We start from the raw sequence: 11,175 nt of genomic DNA on the forward strand, positions 1-11,175 counted from the left end.
GAATACATTGTGCTTTACTATCATTCGCCTTGAGGTTGCTCTTTTGTTGGCTTGTATCAAATTCGCCTCTTTTTTTCTTCTTGTCAAAACACACTTTTCTGGGCTAGATTTTCATTCCACAGAAACAAGTCTTGGTTGGAGTAAAGGGCATCTGTCAGAAGTATATCTTGAAACTCAACTTTTTTGGGAGCAAAGCCAGTCAAAAACAACGGTTAATAGACAGTAGGAGAACTGTGTGAAATGTCCAGCACTTGTTTGTCTATTTAGCTCCTCACTAGCCTGTGTTGGACCTGTTACTGTCAATACATCTCATAACTGAATGAACTAGAGTGGAATGAAGATCTGCTCTGTTTTTGTTTTGTTTTTCACGCAAGAACCAAAAAATTGCCGCCATTCCATCATAATTCTTTAACAAAGTCACCTGACGTGACGCTGAAGGTTCTTCTTTTCTTCTTTTTTCTCTCGGCTGGTAAAGCAGTGTTGTCATCAGATTTGTTGTCCCCATTAATTATTCCCTGCCATGACACCCAATTGTCTTGAAATGTCCATCCTAAAAAAGTAATGTTAATTAATCTGTGATAAATGTAAATTTCTTTGAGTTGACCATCTCTAGCTTGTTGCCATTTCTCCTCATTTTTAAAGCAACTGAACATGAGATGAATTTAAACTGAGACAAATTTGAACAGCAAAACATCTGCCCACGTGTCCACCGTCCAGGCAGCTGACCCCACACACACAAACACAAACATCGAGGTCTGAAAGCCATTGATCACACAGTGCGAGTGTGTGAGACAGTGAGTGTGTGCTTAAATATGAGTCCTACTGTAACATGTGTTTGATATGAGTGCTCTTCTGGGGGCTCTTCTGGGGGCTGTAAGCAGCAGCAGGTGGGCTGAGAAATGTATTCGAGACCCCTGATCTTACTCTGATGTGGCATATATCTGAAATGGGAAAGGCTGATAAATGCTGTCTCTTTTTAATAAATGTGCTATTTTATCAGAATGTGGTGCTGCTGTTTTTCCACTCGGACACCCCTGAGGTCCCGTTGAGTACTTTGTGAGGTGGCATGTGATTCCACAGCATCCAAAGTCTGGATGAGCATTTTGGAACTGTGCGACTTAAAAACTATCGTCTAATATTTCCTGTAGTCACAGCAAAGTTCAGCAGGCGCACAGCACATGTGCGAGCCCCTTGTTTATCCAGGTGTGTTTTTTTTCCACCGTTTCCCACAAACTGAATACCTCTTTAAATAGAAGCACATACCTAAAAGGTATTGGGACCAGAATATCCAAAAGAGGAACACAGCTGAACAAAGACTGAATTATGTCCATGAACAGAAATGGCCTCACACTTGTATCACGAGGCATTGTTAGATCAAGCTTTAATAACCAAAGAACTCCATAAAGTTACAGTATATCATATTGACTATTAACATATGTGTATATATATTTATATTTTACAAAAAATTACATTTATAAATTAATAGCTTTGATATTGAAGTGCAGGATTTCCTTGTAAGCTTTGAGGCTATATGTCTTTTCAGCTGGAAAATGGATTCACCAGATGAAATGTTTACATGCAGAACACAGTCCAGTCCCAGTTTAACTTCACCGGTAGTACAGAGCCATGAAGGGTGTGTGTGAGAGGTGAACACCGCCAGTTCCACAGGATACCCCCGAAGTAGCCCGACTGCAGCCCAGGACCAGGCCCAGCTCCAGAGCAGGCAGCGTGCTGGCAACCCCATCCCCCCACACATCCGTATCTGTGTCATGCAGAGCCCCAGAAGCTGGCTTTTCTCCTGGTGGATACCTCCTGGAAGAAAACGCCACCTCCCGCATTTTCGCCAAGCTGTGAGCCCCTCCTGCACCACCTGTCGCCTGTTTCAGATTCTGGAAAAGGAACAGCAGATCTACTCTCAGCTCCACCGTGTTGCCCTGTGACCACAAACTGTACCTAAAGGAGGCGAGAGACAACAGGGTTACAACCAGGCCTGACACTGCTTGGTGACTTTACAGGCTTTTAGACTGAAATGAGGAATTTGTGTAAAACAGAAAATTAGTAAAAGTAAAGATCATAGTGAGTGTAGATTTTTTTTTTTTTTTTTTACCGTGTAGGTAGGTCTCGCTTTGCCATAGATGAAAGCACAGGATAGATATCCAGATGTTGTGGGTTGGCAAGTTGGAGGTGGAGCTCGGCTCTCATGATAGTCAATGACAAAATGTCCCTGCTGAGGAGAAACTCTACATCTGTGCCTGAGGAGGAAAAGAGGCAGTCAGGAGTCTGTCAGAGGCACAGTGCAGTTTAAGATGCAGCATTTCATGTCACAGACACACTCATGCCAGGCTGTAGTTTAATAAACCTCATGATCAGAGTAGGATCTCTGCCACAGAGATGTTTCACTCCTAATACCTTGTTAATCTGTCAGCAGGATATCAACACTTTTCAGAGGGGACATTAAGACTCATTTGTATGCAGAGAACATGGTCCTCTATAAAGCTGCATTCATTCATCAAGTCATTAATGTCCTCCAAGCTGCTTTTCAAGCACATTAGCTTTTACTTCTACAGCTTATGACATTCTTGCACTCTTTCAACACAAAATACGTGTTTGATGCAGCCTACTCATTCATCACCATCCTAAATCAGAGTTAATTTGACGATGAATTGAAATACTTTTAATGAGCAAGCTGCTCTTTTTTTCTATTCCATTATATATTCCATACAATCTTTATGCTGTAGAAATCTCCAAATCTAATGAGCATGTTTCGTGGTGAAGAAATAACCTAAATGTAAGTAATGATGTGTTTTGAAGCAGTTGAATTTTCCACCACTGTGCACAGCCATTTAGTGGAGTTAAAACACATGGAAATTTAACCCAATCTTCATTTTGGGGGGGGGGGGGGGTTGAGCTCTGCAACCCATCAAGGGCCACTGTGCCGTCTCTTAGTAAATCATCATGTCTACCAGGACCAACACAACAAAGTTCTACATTAGACCATAAGAAAATAAAGTGCATTATTACATAGCATGTGTTTCAGTTGGATCTACTGCGTCTTACCTCCTCTCAGTCGGCCTTGAATTCCTCTTACGCTTCTGCAGTTTACTCCTTCTTGACAGCAGTGATAAACCCGTCGGACAAAGCTAAAGAGAGACTTTCCTGGGAAAACCGGGTGCCGGGAGGCTCTCGGGGAAAAGGGCTGAACACGGAGCTGCAAAAGCGTTGCATTATCCTCGGGAGCTTGCGTGTTTTCCAGCCAAGGCGCCACCAGCTCTGCGCACCGCTCCAGGTGCGTCTCCGCGATCCCGCGCCTCAACGAGTCCATGCGTAAAGTTGGTCCGGAGGATTCATCTGCAGTTTTTTGGGACTGTGACAGAAATCCCAGCTTGTCTAATGCGCGACCAAATACTCCAATGTCCCTTGTCATCACCGAGAAAACAAATATAGCAATCCATATGCAGTGCGAGGAGGCCATGGTGCTATATCTCTAAATCCTGGCCTTTAGATCGTCACTGATGGATAACAGGCAGCTTCTCTGTTGTGCCAACTCTCTCTCTCTGCCTGCTATATATCGCACTGACAATGGGGACATCTTACCACTTAGAATTTGAATCCCGACCCTCCTCACAGACCCTGCCCCTTTTATTGTTCGAGCCCTTAACCACCCATTTACCCCCCACTGCTTTCTTTTAATGCGCCTGCATAATGAGGCGCCCCGAAGAGCGCCGACCCCAACCATTCAAATTCATCGACTTAGCTAATGACTAATGACTCCATATCTGGAACATCAAGAAGCATCTTATTTACAACACGTATAGCTCAGAAACATTCGGACAGAACAGGAGTAATAACATTTTATGAGCATGTGTTTGGCTTTTCAAATAGCTTTGCGCACGTCCCTCTTCGGACCAGTTGTAACCATATGAAACGAGGCATTAAGCCTGAAGTGAAAAACAATGGCTCTCAATTGGAGGGACACATGCAGGCCGCTGATGGCCCTAATAAGGCCGTGTTGCCCCTGTGGTTTTAAACAAGCATTGACAAAAGTAGCTCACAAGACTCAGCACTGAGAGGATCATGTATTCATTTAATACCCACTACAGCATATCACAGTGGACCTTTTCTTTGCAAACATTACAATACTAACATTTTTAACAAATAACACTTTTGATGAAAAAAACCAAAACAATAAATCTAATAGCCGAGTAGTTAAATAAGACTTGTTATGCCACCAAAGAGTTGGATTCAAATAAATAATGTCTATAAAAAGTTTTAGATCATTTTATAAATTTGTATAATAAACCAATACAGTGTTGCAGTGTGCGCAGCGGGTCAAAGTAGGATCATGTACAAATGCAGTTAAATAGTGTCAAGATTTAACCTGGCTTTAGTAAAAAAAAATCTAATTAAATGAATAAACAAGTAAGATGATTTTTTACATTTGCTTCAGTGATGATGAAAGGAAAATACCTGCAAAGTGAAAAGGTTGCAAAATGTGTGCAGTGTGTTAACAGGAACTTAAATATGGCAAAAGGGTGCTTCTAGATACAAGAGGTAATGTGTTTGAGCATATCAGAAAAAAACATGCAGAAAAAATAACTTAAAACTATGACTGAAACCTCATTGTTAACAAAACGTACCCTACATAACTTTAACCAACCATCCTCTCTGACATTCATAATACAAATTTAGAAAATGCAAAGTTCTGCTATTAATGGGAGTGCCATAAGGTTTTATAGCACAGCAGATGATAATATCATACAATCTGCTGTGGGGGAAAGTAAACCACAGCAGCAACAAAACACTTTAAATCATATTCTCAGCTTTTCTTCATTTTAAGGTTACTCACAAAGCAGCTTTTCATATCTTAAGCAAACACAGCAGACGCCCCGACGCCGTCCCGTCAGAGCAGGTTAACCCCGTGTTTCAGCAGTCTGTGTCGTGCCTTGCCGGGAAGCGAGAAAGCACTGTCCTGGTGGTTAGGGATGCCAGAGTTCCTTAGCGATCCCCCATGCTGCTGGAAGTAAGTTTCCTGGGCCACGCTGCGGATTCCATACACTGCAGCTCCAGCACTCCTGCGGTGAAAATGTCACATTTACAATTCAAGATTGTAGGATGAAGACATGTTATGCAAAAGAGCAAAGTGACATAAAAATGACAAAACATCAGAACTTTCTCTTCCAGTAAATGTGAGTTGTTGGAGTGTGATTTAGAGGAAGATCTAGAGGAAGAACATTTAGGGATTGGTGGGATGTGACGATAGACGAGATGAATTGACAGATCCAACCCCCACCCCCGACTTCTACTCGAGGAGCCATGAAAGGCACGAGAACTACCCCCCCCCCCCCACCACCACCACCCCCCCCCCCACCCAACAACCACCATCATCAAGTCACTCCCGTACTGACCTGATAATAGCCTCCTGCAGAGTTTCAGTGTTACAGAAATGTGAGTGAAGAAGTGATGTGGCTCTCACAAAAGGACGCTGTGGGGCTCCCCCTGGTCGACCAGACAGGTTGGCTGCAGTGACACACAATAACAAGAGACTCAGTACCCACAGTGGCACATTAACCTGGACATGCATGCCTGCTGCACAAAGGAATGCTGATCACAGTCGTACTAATTAGCCGTCAGCTCATGCAAAGACAAATATAAACTACCAACACCCCCCCCCCCCCCCCCCCCCCCCTAGCCCCCAGGTAGAGGCGGCGGGGCAGAAGATACTCACTCTAGAGGAAAAGTGAAAAGCGGGAAACTGGGAAAGACAGAATTTTCAGGAAATATTAGAAATGCAACAAAGATGCAAAGCGAGTTAAGAACACAAGAGAGACTAAGAGAGGAGATAGTTTGAAGTGTTATGGGAGCCTCACTTGTCAGCGTGCTCTGAATGCAGTCAAAGTGGGCAAAGATGTAGGGTCCTGGAGTGCCCGGGGCCCCTGGAGAGATGGTCCTCAGATGGGCCTCCAGTCCATTGAGTGACGCCAGGCTGCTGTGATACTGGATACAAACCATAGAGGAAGAGCCATACGTTAGCATCACCAAGACAAATGTAGTGCACTCATGTACAGTTGGTGGATTACTGAGGTAGGCATTGCGATGTGCATCAGCTGTGTCATTAAGCTTCTTTTTGTTGTCCTCCTCAAAAGAACTACGGTGCAACTTTTTTTTCAAAAACTTTCAATATCCTAATGTGACAAAAAATGAGAGAAATTATTATTACGGTTCCCGTTGTTTCTCACCACTTCCTCCATAGAATCTGTGTCACTCAAGAAGTGAGGCTCCACCAGCAGAGCCAGCACCAAGCCTTTCACCCGGTGCAGGTACAGCGTCATGGGAATCAGCGGACACTCCTCTTGGCTGTCAAAAGCACCAGAGCGAGGAGGATCTGGTATCTCTGCCTCGTGGCCCTGAACATTCCCACCGCCACCTCCACTGACCTCTTCCAAAACGTTATCGCCTTGTGATTCAAACACTGTCCCACAAGCTGTGTCTCCATCTCCTCCGCCTCCGTTTAGATGGGAGTTTTCTCCACACAATGAGCTGTCTCCTTCATTATGCATCGGACCGACTCCATCTCCGCTGCTGTGAAAGCTGTGATAATATGACTCTTCTTGCACTTCCTCCTCAGCTATAGGGGAGTGTTTTCCATTTGAGAAAGGGGACTCTAGCTGCTGCGGTGGGGGGTCGGCGGAGCTCTGCGATGGATCTGGGCTAAACATGGAGCTGTCTGACAAGTGAGGACTGAGGGACACCTTCTGGGGAGACTGGGAGGAACCTGTATCAGACGGCTCTGACTCAGTGGAGGGAGTGTCGGATAACGTTCTTGACAGGCGGGTCTTTCTCGGGGGGGTGTTTTTGTGTGGAGTAGAATGGGAGCTGAAGGATAGAAAACAGTTTCAGGCACTCCGAATTATCTGGGAAATGCTACACAAACAGAAGAGAAACTCAGCGAGGGAAGACGCTACCTGAAATGTTTGTCGACGGGGGCGGATTGCAGATACTGAAGTTCAGACATGGTCAGGAACACAGAGGTGGAGCTGACAGCACCGCCAAATGAGCTGACGGTACTCGGCTCATTGGACCTCTGGGCCTGCATCAAAATTAAAACACTGGCTTGAGACTTTTTACTGTGAAAGGAATAGTTCAACACTTTGTAGATGCTAATTGGCTTTCTTGTCAAGAGTTGGATAGCCAATACCACTCTCAGACAAATGTCAAACTTTTTTTTTTTTTAGTAGTCTTGCAATGTCTGTTTTTTTAAATGTCCAAATTACTGGTTATTGGCCAGTTCTCAGCTAAATGCAATGTTTTTTAATTATATTATTTAGTTAAATTAAAGAGTGCAAAAGATTTTGAAAAATTCTAAATTACTAGGCTAGTGATTAGTTTACTCTTCCAAATGTTTTATACAGAACTGTTTGGGGGCCCTTGGTGAGGCTTAATTGAGCACGGCGTCCTGCCATCGCATCTTACCTTGGTGTATGTTTCACTCTCATGAACCATCACCTTCATTGTGAGCTCTGGAGACATCTGCGTGCTTACAACTCTGTGTGAGAAAAGACAGAAAAGTGAGATTTCCAAGCCGGTTATTTACAAAAGCTATCCCACAGATGTCCAGTCAAAATGTCAGCTCACCTTCCTCTGAAAAGAATACAGCCTGCTGACACTAGAGGGCAGCGCTGACAGGCCTGGAGAATGAGGGCAGCTTTGAGCAGGAGAAGTGGGTCAATCTGGGGACAAGAATTCAAAATGTTACCTTTCAGTTCATGTACAAGCACAGACACTGAAAGGTGATAAATATACAATTTATAGGTTAATAACTTAATCTGTTCAGTTGTTACACCAAGAGACACTAATGCAAAGACAAAGGCCAATGTTGTAAGATACATTTTTATTACGCTACGTCATCTATTGTATAATGTGACAGAATTGGCATGTCTCAGTGTATTATGCAAAATCTAGAGAACTGTACCACAGTGGGATTTTACAAAATAGGCTTTACAAAGAACCCATTTGGTTGGCAGCTTGTGCCTGTCTAAATCTATTCTCTAGGTGCAATGACTATGCAGAAAGTTTGCCAAGACATACTGAACACTTACACAATACTACAAGACATTGTGACATAGTCATATCCTGTCTGAGAACATCTCAGTGTGCAGCAGCAGCAGCAGCATTAGAAAAGCAATTGTGGAACTGTGACACCATTTTGTACGTACATTAGTTGAGTCAATTGTTCTCAAGCAGCTGAAGATGTGATGAAGCTCTGACGATCCTGACTCCAGGTGTGAGAGGTACTGCGCCCATCGACTAGCCAGAGTTTCCTGACTGCTAAGCTAAAGTGCAAAACAAAGTTTAAATTACAGCAGGCATCTTTTAAAATACACAATTCTGAAAGAATTACCCTAAATACAAAGAAAACAAGCACAATAACCTGCTGGTTTGAAACAGAATTATTGCCTAGATTCTGTTTATTATGGGACTTTTACTCAGATTCTTTGTAGATTGCTCTATTACGTTGGTCTACAACTTGATGCAGATGAAAGTCTTTCTTAAAAAAAACATATTGTGAGACAACCCAGAAAAAAAACAAGGCTACTGTGGTATAAGACAACTAGACGGCTGAAGAGTGCACCTGGTAGCTCTGTCGGACAGAGCCATTGTAGAAACAAAAGAGGTTTATTAGCTGATCCAGGAGCTCACAGACACTGATGGTGGGGACTTCCACTGAGCAGCCAAGAGCCTGGGAGGAACCAAAAGATATCCCCAAAACAATCATCAAACACACAGTCAGAAACATCTTGAAAAGTTGCAGCTGAACCACCTTGTGTGCTCACTCACCCAAAAAAAGTCATCTTTCATACGGATGGAAAACATGTTGCGGCGCAGCCTGAGTATGCGCACAGGGGAGGAGGAGAGCTCAGAGACACAGCGGCTCGCGCCAGCAAGCTGACCACAGAGCAGCTCCTGCTCATCTAAAGGGGTCTGACAGGAATAGATGCAGAAACTAACTTTGAGATTACAGAACTAAAAAAACGTGGGTGAAAATACAAACACATAAAGAAGCATTAGATAATGATTATCATATGTAATAATGTGTCATAATGTCAAACCTCTTCAGGGTAGAAGTAGCAGATTCCTTCTCTTGTAGGATCACCCTCTCCTTTGACTTTGGATCCATCATAGAGGAAGAAATAATTACACCTGTACAGTAGATACACAAAGAAATGTCTCAATGATTCATTTAATGGCTAAAAAGCAAACACGGTTGTTGTCATAGACTTCAGAGTAGTGCGTCCTTAATTAACAGGCCGTTGTTTCATTTCATCACTTTATTCATGTGCTTGATAAGAAAAGCCAAACATTTATTAAAGCAGCTGTGATGCTCCAGCATATTTGATGTTCCAGGTGTAACAGAAATATCTGTTTCGTTTATATATTTTGCATAATTTAAGAAATTAAATAAAAATAAACAAGCACAACAGAGATAAATAATATCACAGTGCAGGAAGAGGCAAAAAAAAGCTATCTGGGCTTATTTGAAGCCTCCACCTATATAATATTGAACTTGCACAATATTACAGAACATAAAATGAGATAGGACTACGTCAAATATTTTGGACAACATAGTGCGTGGATGCCCGTGTAATGCAATGTGCGTGTGGTATGTTTGGTGCACAATAATAATCAGTATTACTTGGTTGATAGAGGCGGGCAGAGAATGCACACACAAAGATCAGAGTAGTGGTTTGTTTTCACGCACTGCAGACAGTGACCATCCTGCAGATAGATGGTCTCTGCAGTAAACCTGGACGCAGTCTCAGCTGACCTTACCTTCTGGAGTCTGGCTGCATGAACTCAGTCATCACCAAGAGAAGCCCAGAAAAGAAGAAGCTAGATGTCGCTCAGTCATCCGTTATCCTCTTACCCATGTATTTCCTACCGGACACACTGAAGATTCACTCTGACAAAAAAAAAAGTAGAACTGAAGATTTTAACTGCGACTCCGAGAGAGATGTTACAAATCCTCCGACGCACTGCAGGCTGTCAGCTGTTTGGCACGGAGAACAAAAAAAAAGATGATATTAAATATCACGCACACACACGACAGCAGCAACGGACAGTGTTCTCATCCACTGTTTACGTGTAATTGCTGCTAAACGTAGTCAGTTTGACAGAGTTAGCGCCACTTGAGGAATGCGGGTCAGTCAGTCACACGTGACGTTAGTGGAAGTCATGTGAAAGTATGGCAAGCCTACAGGGACAAACTAGTGGCCATTACGAAACGATCAACAAGTGGAATATATACTCACAACTTACTTTAAGCAGGCTATGAGTCGCACTACCTCGATATAGACAAAAAAGCATTACAAGTTCAAGTTTTTCTACATTAATACTGATGAATTTCTGTGTAGACAACATTTTAATGTCGCAGGGGGTGAAGTGAAGCTATAACTTTACTTTTGGATATCTCAGTCTGGTGCAAAGGATCATATTTTATGATATGATTATGCTTTCTATGTAACATCTTGCTCTTCACAGTATAGTTGTCAGACATAGTATGGAAATACTCTGGTGACGGACAGGTGCCATCAAATTGTACATAAGCCTATATGTAGCCTATTTGAGTACAGTAAATGTACTTCAAAAAGGACCACAGAGGCCCCGGGTAGCTGGGGTATCATAGAAGCCCCTGTTATTCTTACATGGACACTATAACCTCTCGATACTGTGCATAATTACACTGGAAATTCTGCTTCATATGGAGATTTAATTACACGCTTTTAAATTATTGAAAAGAAAGGAAAACACAGCCAGACATGTAATATGCAGGGAATTGCACATGTGCTTACATTGAACATACATGGCAAGAGACTGCGTATAAAATGGACCTTACAGCACATCTTCCTTTGAAGCCATAGTGAATCCTATTTTCAATGCTCGATTGAGGATGCCTTCAGAAGTTGACGGCCAGTGGCCGGATTAAAGCGCGATCAAACCGGAGTCAACTGACCAGGAGAGATCTGTAGAAGTTTCCTCTCTATTCTGAAGTCAGGACTCGGATCTATATCCTAGATACAATCTTAATCGTTGGAGGTAAAATTGTGTTCCCAATGAGTCGCTAAGCAGCCCGCCATCTTGAATTTGCCCAAACCTCCGTGCAGGAGTGCAGAGCTCTGC

The 11,175-nt window shown here is 43.0% G+C and overlaps 1 protein-coding gene across 1 annotated transcript; it reads right to left on the reverse strand.

Annotated features, from left to right (window-relative positions):
• Positions 1-4,064: 4,064 nt before the first annotated feature.
• Positions 4,065-10,227, reverse strand: hps4 (HPS4 biogenesis of lysosomal organelles complex 3 subunit 2). Its single transcript, XM_076104680.1, has 12 exons — positions 9,829-10,227; positions 9,108-9,198; positions 8,836-8,979; positions 8,630-8,737; positions 8,214-8,330; positions 7,633-7,727; positions 7,471-7,543; positions 6,963-7,087; positions 6,237-6,873; positions 5,868-5,994; positions 5,406-5,517; positions 4,065-5,072 (listed from the first exon to the last, which is right to left on the reverse strand). Exons 1-12 carry the CDS (start codon positions 9,858-9,860, stop codon positions 4,901-4,903), a joined length of 1,833 nt encoding a protein of 610 aa, XP_075960795.1. The 5' UTR covers positions 9,861-10,227; the 3' UTR covers positions 4,065-4,900.
• Between the last annotated feature and the right edge of the window lie 948 nt (positions 10,228-11,175).

Source organism: Anarhichas minor, unplaced genomic scaffold (assembly GCF_050575085.1).
Source record: "Anarhichas minor isolate MPS153535 unplaced genomic scaffold, ASM5057508v1 ptg000030l, whole genome shotgun sequence".
In the NCBI taxonomy this organism is placed as follows: domain Eukaryota; kingdom Metazoa; phylum Chordata; class Actinopteri; order Perciformes; family Anarhichadidae; genus Anarhichas; species Anarhichas minor.

What these genes read in the sequence shown, in the direction of transcription:
- hps4 (XM_076104680.1), bottom strand. Translation starts at nt 9,860, where the DNA reads ATGACTGAGTTCATGCAGCCAGACTCCAGAAG. An exon ending in GAACAATTGACTCAACTAAT is followed by an intron (nt 7,728 to 8,213) that starts GTACGTACAAAA and finishes TCTTGTCCCCAG; the next exon opens with ATTGACCCACTTCTCCTGCT. An exon ending in TGTATTCTTTTCAGAGGAAG is followed by an intron (nt 7,544 to 7,632) that starts GTGAGCTGACAT and finishes TTTCTCACACAG; the next exon opens with AGTTGTAAGCACGCAGATGT.